Here is an 18,807-nt window from a genome sequence, read left to right on the forward strand (position 1 = left end):
GCATGATCTGTCCTTGACAAAGCCATGCTGGCTATTACTTATAACCCTATTCCTAATCTCCAAGTGCTTACAAATTGATTGTTTAATAAATTGTTCCAGTAGCGTTCCAGAGAGAGAGGGGGTGTTTGTTTCAGCAGTGCTTCAGCCACCTCCTGCTGTGCTGGTTTATTATAAAGTCCCCAATACTTCTAGTTGTCCCCCATTTATCTTTACCTAGAGACTTGCAGCTGCGCTGCCTCTCACCGCCTTCTAGGTCTCAGAACCCATGTCTATAGTCTTGATGTATAATGCAATACCTTCTCTTCTTTTTTACCTTGCCTGAACATTCATTACCCCTCTATACTACTAGGCCAGTCATGATATTTATTCCAGCAAGTCTTCATGATGCCAACTAAGTCATAATTTAGCTTATGTACTAAAGCTTCCAGTTTAGCCAGCCCCTGCCCAAGCTCAAGATTAGACCTTAGTTAAGGTTGCCTTTTCTAATGCTTGATGATGGGCTTTTGTCACCTCATGAGTGGAGAATGTCTTCTAACACAAGGCATAGTATTGTGTCAAAGAAGCTCAGCCTAACAACCCTTGAGTGTGACACCAAAAGAAAAGCCAAACTAGACTCAGTGTGTCAAAGCAACCAGGAGCAACCAAAATTAGGGTAATGAAAGTTTCCAAAAAAGCTCCTTTGAAACTGGCTGCTAGTTGTTAATTGATGCTTTCCTGGTACCTTGTGCATGTGTTAGCGCTATGTATGTGAAGCAGAGGCGCCTCGTAGGAGAGGCAAGAAGGGTCAAGTGCCCCTCCATCAGCCTGCCCGGGCAGGGAGAGGAAAGGGTGGGGCCAGAGCCTCTTCCAGCCATGCTGTCTGGGATGCTGCCTGGTGCAACGCAGTGGCTGACTGGGAGAGCACCTGGCTGCAGCAGGCTGCCCCCGCCCAGGCTCAGCTTCTGGGGACAGGAGCTGATGCTGAGTATGCTTGAGGAGGAGGGAAAGGGGCTCTGACTCGCTCAGCTGCTGTCCTGGAAGCCGAGCCTGGGTGGGAGGCAGCCTGGCACTCTCCCAGGCAGCATCTGGGAGTGGCTCTGTGGCCTGGCTGCTAGGTAGAGCGGCTGGACGTGCCAGAGGGAATCGGCGCAATGAGTAATGTGGGGTAGGGGAGCGCTCAAGGGCCCCAGGCTGGGGGTGGGGTGGTCATATGTCCTCCACTTTAGCTGGTGCCCCCCCCCCAGTATGGGGAGGCACCAGTCGAATCAGATGTGAAGAGTGGTGTTACTGGTTTTTCCAGGGAGTGGGCAGGCACCATGAACTCTCCTCACCACCCACCCAAATATAAGAAATGCAACCATCTTAGTTTAAGTGGGCTTCACTCCTGCAAAGTCTGACCATTACCATTCCACAATGCATCTTGCTGAGTTGGAGTACTCGTCATAGGCTCTTGTTGGCAGGCCAGTTGGGCCCATGCAGGTGTTTAGTCTACTTTCAGAAGGAGCAGAGCTGCTCTTCTAGAGGGCAGTAGAGCACATACTAGTAGGGTTGCCAACGTTCAAATTGCACAAAACTGCCCTGCCTTCCCTCTCACTCCAGCCCTACTCCCTCCATCACTCGCTCCCCCCCCCCCACTTTCACTGTGCTGGGACAGGGGGTTAGGATGTGGAAGGAGCTGAGTCCAGAAATGAGGGGTTCAGGGTGTGGGAGGGGGCTCTGGGCTGGGACAGGAGGTTGGAGTGTGGGCTTCGGGAAGGAGTTTGGGTGCGGAAGGGAGTTCAGGGCTCCTGGTCGGCGGCACAATGGGGGTAAGGCAGGCTCCCTGTTTGCCCTGGCTTTGTGCTACTCCTGGAAGCAATCACCATGTTGGGCCCCTAGGCGGCAGCATGGCAAGACAGCTTTGCACAGTGTGCGCTGCCCGCACCCGCAGGCTTTGTCCCCAGGGCCGGCTCTAAGCACCAGCAAACCAAGCATGTGCTTGGGGGCAGCACATTTTCAAGGGCAGCATTCTGGCCTTTTTTTTTTTTTGCTTCCCATGGCAAAAGCCTAAAGCCGGCCCTGGCAGCAGCAGCGCGTCGTGTGCGGGGGGTGCCCTGGGGCCGCTGCAGTTTGCGCCAAGGGGGAGCAGCGCCCACACCTTGTGGCTGGGCCGGGCAGGCTTTGAGCGGGGGACACTTATGCTGGGGGACACCCCACGGGGCACACGGAGCCGCCTGCAGGTGCTGCAGGGCGGCCGTCCCCCGAGCGCTGCAGCCAGGGCTGGGCGAAGCGGCCCAAGCCGCCCAGGGACTGTGGCAGGGCGGCCAGAAGCAGCAGCAGCGGGGCCATAGAGGGCGGGGCGCTGTCGTGCGGGGCCTGCGTCCCGCTCTCCGGGGCTCCACTGCCTCTGGGGCTACCCTGCCCCGGCTCCTCAGCCCTCTGCCGGGGTGGTCCCCCGGCTCTGCCCTCCCGGGTCCCGGCCAGTCCTGGAGGTGGGAGCCCTGGATGGAGGGACCCTGGGCTGAGGCGTAGCCTGGGAGTCCCGCTGCTTACCCCGACCCTGCCAGTGCCGGACTGGCTGGAGGTGAGGGGGGAGCGGGCAGAGTCATCACTGGTGGGGGGAGCCCAGGGCTGGGGCGGCAGGGGGTGCAGGTGGGAGGGGGGAAGAGAGAGCCCAGGGCTGGGGTGAGGGGCAGCCAAAAATTTTTTTGCTTGGGGCGGCAAAAAACCTAGAGCCGGCCCTGTTTGTCCCTGCAGCTCCCATTCCTAAAGAATTAAAGGCGGCACTCGGGGATAGGGGCAGTGTGTGGAGCTTCCCTGATCTCACCTGCTCCTAGTGGCTGCAGGGACATGCCAGTTGCTTGCAGGAGCTGTGTGGCGCCAGAATAGGCAGGGAGCCTGCCTTAGCCCCGCTGTGCTGCCAACCGGACTCATAACAGCCTGGTTAGCAGTGCTGACCGGAGCCATGAGGGTCCGTTTTCAACCGGGTGTTCTGCTTGAAAACCAGATGCCTGGCAACCCTACATACTAAGTGTTACAGTAGCTATTTCAAAATCATCCATGATAGTTACTACTTTTTAAACATAGCTAAGCAAAAGTCCATTGCTTTACATCAAGAGTCAGGGTTTTTAAAAAAAGGTAATGATGTATTTTGGACCAGAACTTTCTCAGCCAGTGTTGTTTTAATCACTGAACAGCATTAGTGTGCATCTTTTTTTGTGCTCAGCATAGGAAAAAGAAAGATGAGAAGCAGATGGCTAATACTGACAGATCAATAGATATTAACTTATGGTTTTTGTTGGCCTTCACAAAATGGAGTGGTGAGCTCCTGCTGTACTAGTTAAAAGATTCAAAACTCAATTGTCAAGGAGGAAATAAAGACTCAGCCCTATGTCACTGGGCAGTTTCGGTCAGTGAGTTTGCACATTTGCTGTATAGTGCACTAAGCTCCTGATGCTAAATGGACGTCCTAACATCTGTCCTTCATCACTGGCTCAGAGTCCTTTTGAGCTGGCTTCTTTCTGCTCGACAAATAAACTGAGCCACACACCTCTTGAATTTGTTTTTCTCCTCTTGCCAGCATGGGCAAACAGATCCCCAGTACATTCCTTCTCAGAAGTATAATATATGCCCCAAATGCATATAGTTGATCTCTCGCTCCCCTTGACTGCTGGGATGTGCCTTAAACCGCTCCTCACTGCCTCTGGAATGCGGTTTCTAGGCATTATTGCCCCAGAAACCAGCTATTGGTGGTTAAGGTGATTTTATGAGACTGTCCCCACTGGTTGATCATGCTTGTCTGTGATGGCCAGGTGAAATAAGATGTAGAAGGGAACCATGCAAGTTCTTTCCTGAGAAGATTCCACCACAATGTGCTTCCAGAGCAAACAAGCGTTCCTTAAATACTGCAGAATAAAGATAGCAAGCCAAAATCTTGAACAAGGCACAAACTAAAAAAGAGATGGATTCGAGATTTTGGGCTCTCCAGCCTCAAAGAATGAGACCAGGTATATTTTTAAAAGCACAAGTTGGAGAGCTTCAGCCAGCCAAGCACAGTTGTTAGGCATCTGCTCCGTGGACAGTTTTGTTTTCGCCATTCATACATCATATGTAGGAGAGGCTGATTTATGTGAAGTTACCACATGTGTTTCCGTACCTGCCTTCACAGAAGAGGGAGAAACAACCTTCTGCCAAATGCAATACATACACTAGCGTGTTTTATTGTAGATGAGTGTGCAATATAAATATTTTTGCCAGAGGAGGAGCATAATTCAGGAAGAAAATGTCAGCATAATCCCACCAATATTAGTTTGACACTTCAGAAAAACCACTGTCTCCTCCCATATGTTTTACAGGTGTGTTTTGCATGTTTTTGACATTCAGCCAATAGTCTACTAGGTGAACAGCTTATTCTAGTTTGGGTTGTGACTATGACGCAGTTTTGACTCAGTACATAGAGTCGTAAAACTCTTTAGCACCTGTTTTTGCCAGCTCTAGTCATCAGTCTTTACTTCAAAAAATATTAATGTGAATTTCAAACTGTGTTTCATGGTTGGCTGCATTTTCTGGGGTACAGCAAAGCCCATTACCTTGCTGGGGGTTGATCTCTCAGAGATTCAGTCACTATTATAGTCAATGTTCTGTTCATTAGATTGTAACCACATGACTTGTGTAGCACACAGAAATCAAGTATTTTAGGAATAGCTTTATTAACTGTAAACAATCTTGTTATATTACAATTTATGCATCAGTATGTAAAATTAGCAATAGTAAACTATTTACCATAAAAGATTTAGGAATGAACAATCTATATATTTAAATTTTTAAATAGTGTCACTTAAAGGCAAACAATGACCAAGTAGCTACACAACCGTATGAAATGTTAATAATGGATGGGTTCATTTCACATTCAGCAAAGGGCTATTCAAATCCCGTGCTTCTTCCTTATTAGTACACAAGAGACATGAATTCCAGGAGTAGCTTCAACAAAGCAGAACTCATGAGAAACACGTAGCAATTAATACATTCTTATTGTATGTCCATTTGGTCATATCAGCTATGTTTAGGAGATGCTAACATAAGTAAATGGCATTTACTGAACACTAAGGGCAATGATCTGACTTGACTCCTATTCCTAACTTAGTTGCTGGTTGTATTCAGGTACATCAGGAATCCCACACAAGAAGTTAGTTCATGTGCTGAAATTCATGGTCAGAAGGAGAAAAGTCATGGGCAGAGTTTAAAGTAGAAGCTCACAAAAACCAAGAAACTGAGTCAAGTCAGCTTTTACCATTTAAAATGAAAATTGCTGTATGTGTGTTTGCTCTGCAAAGCAATCCAACTGCTCTTGTGATGACAGCAGTACAAACTATAACACAGATTTGAAAATAAAGGGTAAAGAACAACTTGAAAAGCACATCTCTGTCTAAAAGCTTTTTACCTAATATTGTTACAAGTGCCATCTAACATTGATGTAATTGTTATTGCAATTGCCATTTGTAAGCCTACTGCTGGTAGTCGCCATCTTGCTGACAGATAGTGGTTTTCACTGGGCTCCAATATTGCAGTTTTCATACAACTCTGTCTTCCGACATATTTCACAATTGTTATATGTAGTGAGAAATGAGTCTAACTCCAAGAATTTTCCAAGTGCTCTGCTGTGCAAAATAGGTTATAATTTCTAGGTACACGTATTTCTGTATGGTCTGATGTAATACATGACTTCTCGGTCCTGATTCTGAACCCCTTTCCTGGTTTCTGACATTTATAGGGTGATAAGCATAAAATGAATTACAGCTGGCCTAAGTAAGGAAGCGCTGTGTGTACGGTTTGGAGAGTCCAGAAATAGTAGAGCCTAACAAGGTGAGCTAAGGATGAAGTTTAGCACTTGGGTTTAAAAGGAGGAAAGTGTTTATGAATTTTTGGTACATATTAATGAGAATAAACACAGCTCCTAAAGCTTGTTAAAATGCACATTACTGGCCCCAAAATGATAACTGCTCCTGTCTCCCTGACATAATTGCATATTACCAACTAATCCACAATGGTATATATATCAAAAATTCTTATGACATTTTGACTGGTGGATAAAATAAGGTTTCTGTATACAGACAGTTTCAAAAGTAAATTAATGTTATCGTTTCCATTTTGTTCTTCAAACCACACAAAGGCACTAGTTTACATTAAGGACTAATGTCCTGCAAAATTTCAGTCAAATAAAGGAAGCTATTTTAAGGTTAGAGTGGTGCTAAAACCCAGCTGTCGCTAGTAACTTAAAACGGCCACACCAGGTCTATCAGATTTAGTAGGGGAATATGTTTTGCTTCAGTATGTAGACATTGGGGTGGAAAAAGTTTCAGCCTTGAGGAAGTTTTTACAGCTGAGTTATAAGCCTTGCTTATACCAGAGACTGGCAGATCCTAAAATATGATATAGTGGGCATGGATATCTATTTTTGGTGTGTGCAAAAAATATCTCAATGAATAAGATTTTCCTTGTCTCCTTTCCTCTTATTTCTGCTAAGAGAAAGAACAAAGGATTTTCATTCAATTACCACCTTTCCCTTTGGTTGAATATCTGTTTATTAGGATGGTTATCTTACGCACCAACTTTGCTTTCCTTCTAGTGCAAACATCTTGCGTAGAGACCGGGAATCCCAAAGCTGTCCTTGTAGTCAGGTCAGAAAAGCTAGCTTTTAATTTTTCTATCACCCACCACCCCACAAAACTGACATTAGAAAAGTTCACATTAGGTGACTGCATAGAAAGCGTGACTTTAAAAATGGTAATGCATAATCATGCTTGCCATAATTTGTTCTTAATTAAATCCCTTCCGCAAGGCTTTATTTTTTACCATAGTGAATTTACTAATGAATACCTGAGCAAAATTTGGATCAACTAGGTACTGATATGTCTTAATTGTGCTTGGAAGGGGCTCTGCAGCTACAACTTGTGATGCTGTTTGTACAGAAGAGTGGCTTGGAGCAAGGTGGTAGGATGTTTTTGTGACGAAATCCACGAGCCGGTTGTATTGCTGTTCAGAGAGTCTCTCTCTAACTCCGTCCACCTAAAATCAGATAAATCAGCTTTATTATTGGAATGTAAAGTATCTTCACTTACAGGTCATACCCAGCAAACATACTTCTGCATTAATTTGTTATCAAGCAAAGGCTTCCTATCATAGATCTGTAATGTTGGTGACGTTTCATCCTTTCTGCAGCTCAGTGTCTCCCACACTTCTGTGACGTGTGAGCTGCTTCCCTCTTCTACAGTTCTGCTGGCAGTTCAATGTCCCCTTTCTCCAGCTTCCCACCAGAACTTCTGCCTCTGTGGCAGCAGTTAGGTTTGCTCCCAACTATTTCCGTTGCCAATTTGACTTTTAATTCATTTTCTGGGCAGTAATGAACAATTTATAATCTTTCCTCCTCTGCTGCCCCACACGGATCAGGTATCTAGCAGCACGGTAGTCTTAGCCACCCAGATCAGTTGTTGTATGGTACCTACTGTGGGACTCCCATGTCCCCGTCAGGCTGCGGCAGAGCTGTCCAGTAAACACCAGACTAAATGCAAGTGGGGTTCTATATATGAGGCAGCTTTTCACAGACTTTTCAGAGGGTGAATTATGTCTTGCCTATTCCCAGCCTGCCGACCATCACACAGGCAGGGCATGGGACTCAGGACATGCCCTCTCCAAAGAGCTGTGACTCCAATCAGGAGCTTCTGAGCATTTCAAGGGGGAAGGATGCAGAGGAAGCTATCTGGCCAGCTCAAGGGGTAAGTCCCACAGCCAGAAGGGAAAACCCATTAAAAGATACAAATTCATCCCCTACATAAAGATACTGAACTGGGTTCTCAGCTCCCATGCTGGCCAGTAAACAATTCCGTTTTGCAAAAAATTTCAAGGTTTCAAAATTGGTTTTTGTTCCAATGCAGAATGAAAATGAGAACTTTTGAAAAATGAGAGAGACAGACAGTGAACAACGCAGTGGTTATGTATGTACCTGGGATGTATGGGATGGTTCAAGTCCCTACTTTGCCTGATTCAGAGCATCCCGGGTGAATGCTGACTCCCCCCACTCAGTTGGAGCACCTCCTCTTCATATAACTCATTTATGTATTGATTTACTCTGTAGCACAGTGGTTTGGGCACTTGCCTGGGATGCAGAAGACCAAGGTTCAAGTCCGCCTGATTCTGAAGCAGGGACTTGAATCTGGGTCTTCTACATCCTAAGAGAGCACCCCCAACCACTGAAGTGTCTCCCTCGGTCTCTGGTCATGACAAGAAATTCCATCCTGGACGTAAGAAACCTTTTTCATCAAAACGGATACATCCCATGATCCCATCTGATTGCATCCCTGCAATGCAGATGCCCATTCTAAACAAATCTTGTGCTCATCTAAATTCATAGACTGTCTCCTGTTTGGAGAAAACTGGGTAAAATAGTAGTAGAGAGCACAGCCATGCCAAAGCAATCCCTTCCTTCTCCACAGAGTGCATTGAGAAGGGACTACAAGCCCAACAACAGGCAAAATGCTCCTTTTGCTCATCTTCACCACAGAAGTAAGATGGCATATATTTCAGGCAAAACCTTAGAACTGCAGATCCGGTAGCAAAATCAGAGGTGGCAGCAATACCTCTACAAACTCACTATGACCACAAAGACTGTGCCTCCAACTTGATTTGAATGCAGGAAGCAAACTATCCCCTTTCTCAGAAGTTCTGGTACGAAGCTGGAGAAGAGGGACCCTGAACTGCAGAGGAGGGGCACAGCCTATACATCACAGAATTGTGGGAGACACTGAGCTGCAGAATGGGTGAAACATCAGCAAGAGAAGGTGAAATGGATGAAAGTGGACTAGTTGGTGAAAGTAGTAGTGAGTTTCAGTTGCCCCCTCATACTAAGGGCATCACCTCATACCTTCTTCATCCAACCACCCATCTCAAGCAGTCCCATCAAACACGAGTTGATACTGATCGGGCTCTCACCCCAGGATATGGGAGCAATACAAGCAATACTCCTGAGGGAACTCAGTGGCAAAAAATTCTGCACCAAAAAAATAAAAATTCTGCACACAATATTTTAAAATTCTGCACAATTTTGCGTATTTTATTTGTAAATAAATAAATGTGGAAGCTCCAGCATGGCAAAGGGGAGCACAGACCACTGGCTGCACAGATGTGGGAGATCATCCCGCAGCCCCTCCCTAGGACATGCACTCAGCGGTGAGGCTGCACCTGACCCTGACATAGCGCAAGGGCCGGGCCTGCCCCAGAAACACCCCAGGGCCCTGCCCCTCCATGCCAGGTGCACCAAGATAGTGAGCAAGAGGTACAGTCTCACATGCACACCCAGCCCTGGCCCCTGAGGGACTTAGTGTGGAGTGAGAGGGTTTGGTGTGGGCAGCTTGGTGCGGGGGTCCAGACAGGGGGGAATCCGGATGCACAGGGGCTCGTTGGGGGTTTCCAGGTGCAGGGGGAATGGGACTCTGTGAGGGGGGTCTGGGTGTGGGAGGGTGGAGGTGGCTGGGGGGTCGGGGTGTGGGGGGCTCAGCAGGGGAGTCTGAGTGTGTGAGGCTTGGTGGGATGGGGATCTGGGTGTAGGTGGTTGGGGCTCAGTGGGGTGGGGGGTCCAGGTCCGGGAGGCTCATGGGGATGGTCCAGATTCAAGGGGGGGGGGGCTCAGTAGGGTGAGAGTTTGAGTGCAGAGTACTCAGGGGTGGCTATGATAGCTGCTAGCTGAGTCTCAGTCACTGGAACACATGCAAGCTCAAGTGCTGGTCCTAAAGTAGGTACTGAGTCCTTCAGATGGTGAACAGTTCCAAGAAATGTCCACATGGGTCTTCCTATCTGCTCTGCAGAGCCTCAAGTACTCAAGACAGATGCCAGCCTATTGGGGTGGGAAGCACACATCGGACAAAGAACAGTGCAGGGAATGTGGCGCTCCATAGATAGGAATGAGAGCATCAACCTCCTGGAGGTCAGAGCAGTGAAGCTAGCCCGATGAGTGTTCCAGAGCCCTCTCAAGGGCGATCACATCCCAGTCCAATTGGACAACAAACTTGATCCTACACTAAGAAGGGATGGAAATAATGGAATGAACTTGGGAAAAATCTGGCTTCCATAAGAGCAATACGCAAAGGGAGAACTAAACCAGAAAGCAGATTGGCTCCACAGATACACAGTTGGCAGCTCAGAAGGGGAAGCATTAATTGCACTTGGATTATCGTTCAAAGTGATTACGACTACACTGGCCTCCAGATGGACTTCAACACTAATGGCCTACTTCTCCAGCTAGTCATGGTTTACCTCATGGTGTCAAGAAAAAAACATATACCCCAAGGACCCTGGAATTCCAGCTATTCTAGATTTTCTTCAGGACATTATGGAAAGGAACTATAGCACAGTAACATAGCACATACGTCATAACCCATAAGTAATGTCTTACATGCAAGATCCTTGGGCTCTTTAGCCAAAAATCTTCAAGTCTCAAGAGTTCTCAGAGCAAATTGTCTAAACCTGCAGTAGACCAATGTTCCTAAGGGGGATCTAACTACTTGTACTAGGACCCCTAACCACTCCCCCTTTGAACCATTTACAATGGTCATGCCTTTCTTTCTACCTACCTATCTGTCTACACCTGCTTCTTATTTGCTATGATACATGCTAGATGAGTCTCATAGTTAGCAGCTCCATCCATACAGAAATCACATTGTGTGTGCTATGATGACAACGTGGTTCTAAGGACTCTGGAATCTTTCTTACCAAAGGTGAATTCCTCTTTGCATGCTTCACAGGAAGTGATCCTCCCCCCATTCTGTTCAGAGCCACAGCAGCCTACTGAAAAGCTCTGACATAGTGAGGATATACATAGAGCACTAAAGATCTCATCATAGGCGATCCCTCAAAGTCAAGGATGATATCTTTCATGGATTATCCATTTAAAGTTATCTATGGGTCCACAGATGGGCCACAGCCTCTGCCACATTGCAGACATGTGTTTCCGAGAAGGGTGGGTGAATCTGAGATATTGGTTCGAAGCATAGTGCGCTCTTTCTGTTGCTCCCGTTTTTCTGTTACATGTAGTCGAATCTGGTTCTCAAAGTGCTGAGTTCCCTGCTTCAAGCAATTCCTCCATTGTTGTTGGACCTGGGCTATACATTCCTACAAGTTAATGTCAATGTTGCATTTTCTCATATTAGTCTTCAAGACAGCTCTATAGTGTGTTTTCTGCCCTCCTCTAGCATGTTTGCCTTGAGAAGAGAAAACTTGTTTTGAAAGTCTAGAATTGGGCATCCGAACTACATGCCCTGCCCAGCGAAGTTGATGATAATCATCACCTCGATGCTTGTGATATTCGCTTACGAGAGGACATTGATGTTAGTGCGTCTATCAGCTCATTTAATTTGAAGAATCTTACGCATACGCCATTGATGATACTTCTCCAGTGCCATAAGATATCTCCTATATGTAGTTCACATTTCAGCCCCATAGAATAAGGTGGGGATCACAACTTTATAAACCAGAAGTTTGGTTTTAATTCTAATGTCACAATCTTCAAAACACCCTCTTTTCATATGACCAAAAACTCAGCTGGCACATTTGAGACAATACTGGATACTTCTGCCCCATATAGCACTGCAGGTTGTACCACTGTTCTATACAGTTGCACTGTCAGTCCCAGTGGCATACGTTTGTCATACACAATGCCTGAGACGTTATTCCACACTCTTCCAGCACTCCCCAGTCTGGACTGTACCTCACATTCAAGCTTGCCGTCTTCTGTAACCCACCTGCTCAGGTACTTGAACTGGTCAATCTGGTTGAATTCTACTCCATTAATTTCTATATCCAGTTTCCCTGCGGCACCTCTACTGACCCATATGAGTTCAGTCGTAGTGATTTACAGCTCATGCCTGTTCAGCTGATCATACTACTGATTTCACTATTTCCTTTAGGTCTTCTTTTGAGGATGCCCTTATTGCTATGGTACCAAGTATCGGAGTGATAGCTGTGTTAGTCTGTAGCCACAAAAACAATGAGGAGTCCGGTGGCACCTTAAAGACTAACAGATTTCTTTGGGCCTAAGCTTTCGTGGGTAAAAAACCCCACTTCTTCAGGTGCATCTGAAGAAGTGGGGTTTTTTACCCACGAAAGCTTAGGCCCAAAGAAATCTATTAGTCTTTAAGGTGCCACCGGACTCCTCATTGTTCTTATGCTATATCATCTGCATATAGCAGCTTCTCACCTTTTCCCATTGGGATCTTCTTCCAGCAGATGTAGTCAATCAGTACTAAACAGCAGCAGACTGAGGGCCAATCCCTGATGCAGTCCAACTTTCATTTCAGAGGCAGGGCCGGCTCCAGGCACCAGCGAAGGAAGCAGATGCCTGGGGTGGCCAATAGAAAGGGGTGGCACTCCGTCTGGTATTGGGGCGGCACGTCCGGGTCTTCGGGGGCACTTCCGCTGTGGGTCCTTCACTCCATCTCTTCTTCTTTGGCGGCACTTCGGCAGGAGCTCAACCGTTTTGTTTTGTTTTTTTGCCGCTTGGGGTGGCAAAAAAGCTGGAGCCGGCCCTGTTCAGAGGTGCTTATTCCAAAATATGTTCAGATCTCTGTTTCAAGTGGAGTACATAGTACACTCTATATAGTGCATTCACCATAGTTTTTATATCCTCAGATACTCCATATTTCCTCAGCACGGTTGTAAGCATCCTTCTGTCCACATTATCATACACCTTTTTTGTGTCTATAAAAGCCAAGAAGCTATCCTATTGGTACTCTAGCTGCTTCTCTGTTGTTTGCCGAATTACAAACACAGCATCTGTGGTTCCTCATCCTTTCTTAAAGCAAAACTCTTCTTGTTTGAGGAGTTATTCCACCATTCGTCTAATCCTAGCGTCCAAGATGTGTTCCAGTATTTTCACTCCATGCAACAGTAACTTTATCCCTTGATAGTTTCCACAGTCATGGATGCTGCCCTTCTTATGTATTGGGACCAAGATAGACTTGCGCCAATCTTTGGGGAGTCTCTTGCCTGCCATACAGCTTTAATCACTCTGCTCATCCATTTTATGCCTCTCTTACCCAAGACTTTCACCAAGTCCACTGTCACTTCATCAGGTAAAAAAAGTATTTTACAAAAACCATGGAACTAACAAGAATGAAATCCCAGCCCAACTGGAATCACTCCCCAGACTCCCATTGACTTCATTTGGGTCAGGTTGTCACCCATGGTGCTTAACTTCACTATTCTCTGCTTTTTCAGTGTATTCAGTTTCCCCTTCCTTTGTATATACACTCTCTGTTGGGATTGTGAGCTCTTTGGGGCAGGGCGCTTGTCTTTATATGGATCTATGGGTTACATGTTGGCGCAATATAAATAACAATACTGATATCCATGTTTGATTCTGACAATGCCTCTCATTCAAGAATTGGATGATGAGACTTGATGGTCAGGCAGAACTTGCTCAGTTTAAGTGATGATTTGCAGGAAAAAGAGAAGGGAGTTGCAAAATTGAGTACAAGAGGATAAAAGCAACCTAATAAAACCACGCTGCTCAAATATTCTTAAGTGAAAGTGGCTTGTTAGGGTTAGGGTTAATAGATGAATCATGCCTAACAATGTGCATTTAATTGCTGAACTGCTAGGTTAAGCATCTAATAGAATTTGGTTTAATTTTTTTCAGTGTAAATTTGCAGGCAAATGGAGCATCCCTAATGTTCTGAGCAATAAATACACATACACAGCTTCAGAACCTCTTATTCAGAGAGCTAATGTTGGCTAAAAGCAACAGAGGGTCCTGTGGCACCTTTAAGACTAACGAAAGTATTGGGAGCATAAGCTTTCGTGGGTAAGAACCTCACTTCTTCAGATGCAAGACATCTGAAGAAGTGAGGTTCCATCTGAAGAAGTGAGGTTCTTACCCACGAAAGCTTATGCTCCCAATACTTCCGTTAGTCTTAAAGGTGCCACAGGACCCTCTGTTGCTTTTTACAGATTCAGACTAACACGGCTACCCCTCTGAATGTTGGCTACGTTACCAAGTTTATTCCAGAAAAGCACTGTGGTGGATGTTGAAGTTTAATCTGGACAATAACTGAAAAAGGCAGAAGGGAATGACAGCACCTTTACTACTAAGAAGATTAAAAATACCAGTGGCTGGTGTGGGACCTTAATCTTTGACCTCCTGACCCAGAGATGAGCATGCCACCAACTGATTCCTACTGATACTCTTGACAAACTCACCAATGCAACTTTATCTTTAAATGAGGATACTACTATATGTCTTTACCTCCAAATCACAAGGCACTCTTTGTTGTTTGAGTTGCACCTTCAGCAGATTTCTTTGTTGATGGTCTTCTACACACTCAATTTCAGTCACAGGGAATGCCTGCTGCTGTGTGTCTTCACTGACACTGACCACAAATAGCACCTCTGACGTAAGCAGCAAGCATCCTTCATGCTCCTGGCCTGATCCACTCACAATAACCACGTCCAGTGCCATATGGACCTCTGGCCTTCCTAGAGACTGAAGCATTTTCCTGTTTAAAAATAAGTCAGTATTAGAAATTGCATGTGTAAAGTAGTAACTCACTTTTTTTCTTCCAGGTTTTCACTTAAGATTGTAGCTGCCTGCCACCTAAAAATACAAGATAAGCTGGAGTTTGTTTTTGTTAAAATAACTAATACCACATTTCCTGCAATACTCATGTATAAGATTTAAATAACAAGGTTTCACATTTATTCTGTAAAGTTTATCATAACTCCTTAACGATTTGCTGCAAAACTGACGTAATAACTTCATGGCTATTCATAATTACGTTCACCTAGGTCAACCAATTTCTCATCCCAATAGAGAAATCACCCTGAGAAGCTGGATCCAAATCCAGTGCAGAAAGTAAACCTATCTTCAGTGACAGCTATTTCTGGAGATGTGCAGTATTTTTCTTGGGCTCAGTGCAATGATAAATAAGTAAAAACTTACTGAATGTCATTAAATAAAGATTAGCTCTGCAGTTCTAAAGCTGGAAGCAGATCAGCAGTCCATCATTTGCAGATTGGGTTTCTACGCAGTACCTTTGTGTTTAACATTCCTAAATAAACTGCTATAACTCAGCCTTTCCTAGGGAAGAAGCCGATTAACTTGACCAAGAGCCAGAACCTATTAATAAACAATGTGGATGTAAAAATGAGCAAGTGTCTAAATAATTTTACCAGACATATTTGACGTGGCTGTTTGGAGCCTGCTCAACATTTTGATCACTTGGATGATAGCGCTGTTTGGGAAGCTGAGAAAGTCCAGCTCCATGCAAAATACCTGTGGTAAGAGAATTTAAGATTTTTACTAGTTGTTTTCTGGAAAACAGTTACATGTTGCAGTGATGTCATCTGTTTAGAGCGGTTCATAAAACAGTGCAGATACAAACTGATGTCACATCTTTGGAAGCTGTAATAAAGATAATTCATTGAACATTACAATGCAATAGCTGTGCATTTAACCCTTAGCAAGAAACAACAACAACAAAAAAGAATGTACTAAAAGTCAGTCACACACTAGCAAATAAGAGAAACATAATGCCCTTGAGAGCCATCATTCCAAAATGGGATAAGACACATCATTTACAATTTATGTATAAAAAGCCAAGACCACCGTTAACTTCCTTGTTCAGAATTAAAATACTTCCACATATGTGCCGTGATTGGTAAAAATTAGAAGAAAAGTTTGCCTAGGTACAGCATTTAAATGTTAAGTTACTTAATCCAGCTGTTAAACATGGATCTATATACGTTTATGAGATCTCCTGGGGCATCTGGTTTATTATAAGTTCTTCTTAGTGCCAGCACAGAACGAAGACTACAAGAAGCAGTTAAACAGGTCTCTAAGTAGAATATCCAGAGTAGAAGATGATACAGCATGTGTGCTTTCTGGTGGCTTGTAAATTTTTATAAATGAGGTATGGTCATTAGACCAAGAATTACTTGTTTGTAAAAACTTCAGAGATATAATAAATTCTTTAACAAGAGTGACAGAAACTAGGTTAAGAGTTGCGGAGCAGTGTAACAAGGTATAGTGCTGAGCCCTTCATAAGTAAACAACAGAGGAAAATGATTTTGTTAAATTAAGCACTCCAATGAAGCAATAGGCATTTTTACATAGGGGTGTCAGTAATTTATATTCCTTTTTCTAAAATGGATAATAATTTAAACATAAAATGGATAATAATTTAAACAAAACATCAGTATTTGAAAAAATACTTTAATTTTTAACACACATGTTGATGCTAATACTTAAAAGAAGCTTCCCACTTGTAACAATTGGCTTACCCAAGTTCTCAGCATTATGCAAGTGAAAATGTCATTTACAGATGGAGAGAGAACATGTGTTTATTTCTGTGTGGTCCCCCACCCCAGGGTCCCTCCCAAGAGGCACAGACCCAACTTCCAATCCAGTTGTGGCTGAGAGTTATTCTAACTGTTGTGTGTTTCTCTCTCACGCACTGCCATTTATTATTGATATAGTTTTTATGTCTTTCCCTGGCTAACTCTTTCTGTCATATGTTCATGGAAAACATGATGTGTTGTATACAATATCTGCAGTGAAAACTGTCCCTCTGCGGTTATGGATTTCTTGTAGTTTGATAATGGTTGTACTCTGGGCTTAAACCTAGAAACAATGATTCTTCAGTTAACAAAAAGAACATTGTTCCCACAACTTAGGGCCAGATTCTGATTTCACTGACATCAGTTTTACACTTGTGGAATGCAGATTTCAGAGGAATTACTCCAGAGCCAAACCAGTGTAAGAGAGATAAAATCAGGCTCACAATATTGTAAAACCATTGAAGAAGAGACTGAGTTGTACACAAGTCTTTTTACCAACAGGATATAAAAAAGATTACCAAGCATGTTTGCTTGTTATTTAATTATTTACTATCTCCCAGATTAGATCAGGGACGTATTCTGTGTGTAAAGAGAAGTGTGGAGATAATTTTTCAAAATTTCGACTCTAAGGCAGCTCCTCATATTCCACTCACAAATAACTTTGGCTTAATGCAGGGGTTCTCAGACTTCATTGCACCGCGACCCTCTTCTGACAGCAAAAATTACTACATGACCCCAGGAGGGGGGACCTTAGCCTGAGCCCCACTGCCCTGGCTGGGGTATGTGGGGGGAGGGGGAGGAAGGGGTGTGACGGCAAAGCCAAAGCCCGCATCCCACCACCCCTGGTGGGGAGACCGAGCCCAAGGACTTCAGCCCCAGACAGGATGCCTGTAACTTGAGCCCCGCCACCCAGGGCTCAAGTCCTTAGGCTTTGGCCCTGAGTGGTGGGACTTGGGTTTGGGCTTGGGCCCTGGGAGGTGACGTTCAGACTTCGGCTTCCGCCCCAGACCCAGCAAGTCTAATGCCAGCCCTGGTGACCGCATTAAAAAGGATTCGTGACACACTTTGGGGTCTCAACCCACAGTTTGAGAACTGCTGGCTTAATGAATCAGTATATCAAGAAAAAGAGGAGAACGCACTCAGATTAAAAGCACCACTCCAAAAGTCAAAAAAATCATTTAAAAATTGGTTGACGTTAACTTAATGACTGATTTGTTGCCAATGTGTATCTTGTTCCCTTTTTTAACCCTTTAGTTTTGGAGCTGAGGATTCATGACACCAGAAGCAAATGCTATTAGCAAGTTTAGATCATTTTCATGGTACTCTTTCACATATTTTACTGGTCCAAAGTGCATTTACCTAGATCTGAAAGGATTTGCCATAACTACTGTTAGTGCTTAATCTACTTGGCATGCCCATTCCTCTATCATAAAGTTGGGGTTACCAGTATATCCAAAACCAGAATTAAATTCCCTACCCGGAAGCACAACAATTTAAATGGGATATTCCCACCACATAATTCTTTTTTTTCCTCTCAGATTCTTTATTTAAAGACAACACAACTCTTTCTTTTCTGTAACAGATCAAGCACCCACAAAATAATGCTCTAATTCGATACATTATTGCTGCATTACATTTACTGTTGAAAACTCTCTTGCAGCACATATGTTTCTGTAACTAATTCCCCTGGCTTCCAAAAATTACTTCATAGTACATTCTATGTTTCTGGTGCTACACACGACTGTGATCTCAATGCAAGAGAGCACGACGGGATGACTTTTAAGGGAGAAAGACAACATTTATAGTAATTTAACTATAGTATTTTAAACCTTTTTGCAAGGAAAATAGCTACTGATTCATATAAACAGACACGGCAGGCTGTATTTCATGACCAAATCTTAAGAATATTCTTTAAAGTTAATACTGAGATCTCAAAATCATTGAAACTCACCATAGCCGGTCTGGGAGACAAGTTCAGCTGCTCCTCCAATTGGCTTAGTAAACACTCCCATAATTCCTTTCCCTACACCAGAGATAACACCTTTGGCCTTGTGCCCTGCCGAAGCTTGGGCCTCAGATATTTTCTGAAAATTCTGCATTGGCTGATCTACAATACCAGCAATTGCTCCTGAAAAAACAAGAGTCGCCAATAATTAATGAAGATTAAAATCTCAAAACAAGATCAAATCTGAACGTTGGAAGAGAGCTTTGTTTGGACTGAACACTGAACTCCACCCTCTTATACAGCTATTTAGCATACATTTACCAGTTATCTAAACAGTATTTTCGCTTCGTTTAGACTAAACCTCCACTTCCCTTTCACATGTCTCACTCTTTAAACCTTCAAATCACTTAACTTCATAATATGTTTTTGTCTTTCAACTACTTTTTATTAAATGCCTTTGCTGACTTGATATAATGTAGTTCACTCTGTATGTGGCTTCTGGAAATGTTGGGAGTGGAATAAAT

General features: G+C 44.2%; 1 protein-coding gene across 4 annotated transcripts in view; it reads right to left on the reverse strand.

Annotated features, from left to right (window-relative positions):
- Nucleotides 1–4,643: 4,643 nt before the first annotated feature.
- VPS13B (vacuolar protein sorting 13 homolog B) overlaps nucleotides 4,644–18,807 on the reverse strand; it is a 960,935-nt gene continuing 946,771 nt past the window's right edge. For all 4 annotated transcript variants that reach the window (XM_054017509.1, XM_054017507.1, XM_054017510.1 and 1 more), the window contains exons 59-62: nucleotides 18,290–18,466; nucleotides 15,172–15,274; nucleotides 14,249–14,498; nucleotides 4,644–7,023 (exon numbers count right to left, since the gene is read on the reverse strand). In XM_054017509.1, the coding sequence (XP_053873484.1) occupies nucleotides 6,775–7,023; nucleotides 14,249–14,498; nucleotides 15,172–15,274; nucleotides 18,290–18,466 (779 nt within the window). In that variant the 3' untranslated portion in view covers nucleotides 4,644–6,774. The remainder of the gene's footprint in view (nucleotides 7,024–14,248; nucleotides 14,499–15,171; nucleotides 15,275–18,289; nucleotides 18,467–18,807) is intronic.

This window comes from Malaclemys terrapin, chromosome 2 (assembly GCF_027887155.1).
Source record: "Malaclemys terrapin pileata isolate rMalTer1 chromosome 2, rMalTer1.hap1, whole genome shotgun sequence".
Classification (NCBI taxonomy): Eukaryota; Metazoa; Chordata; order Testudines; family Emydidae; genus Malaclemys; species Malaclemys terrapin.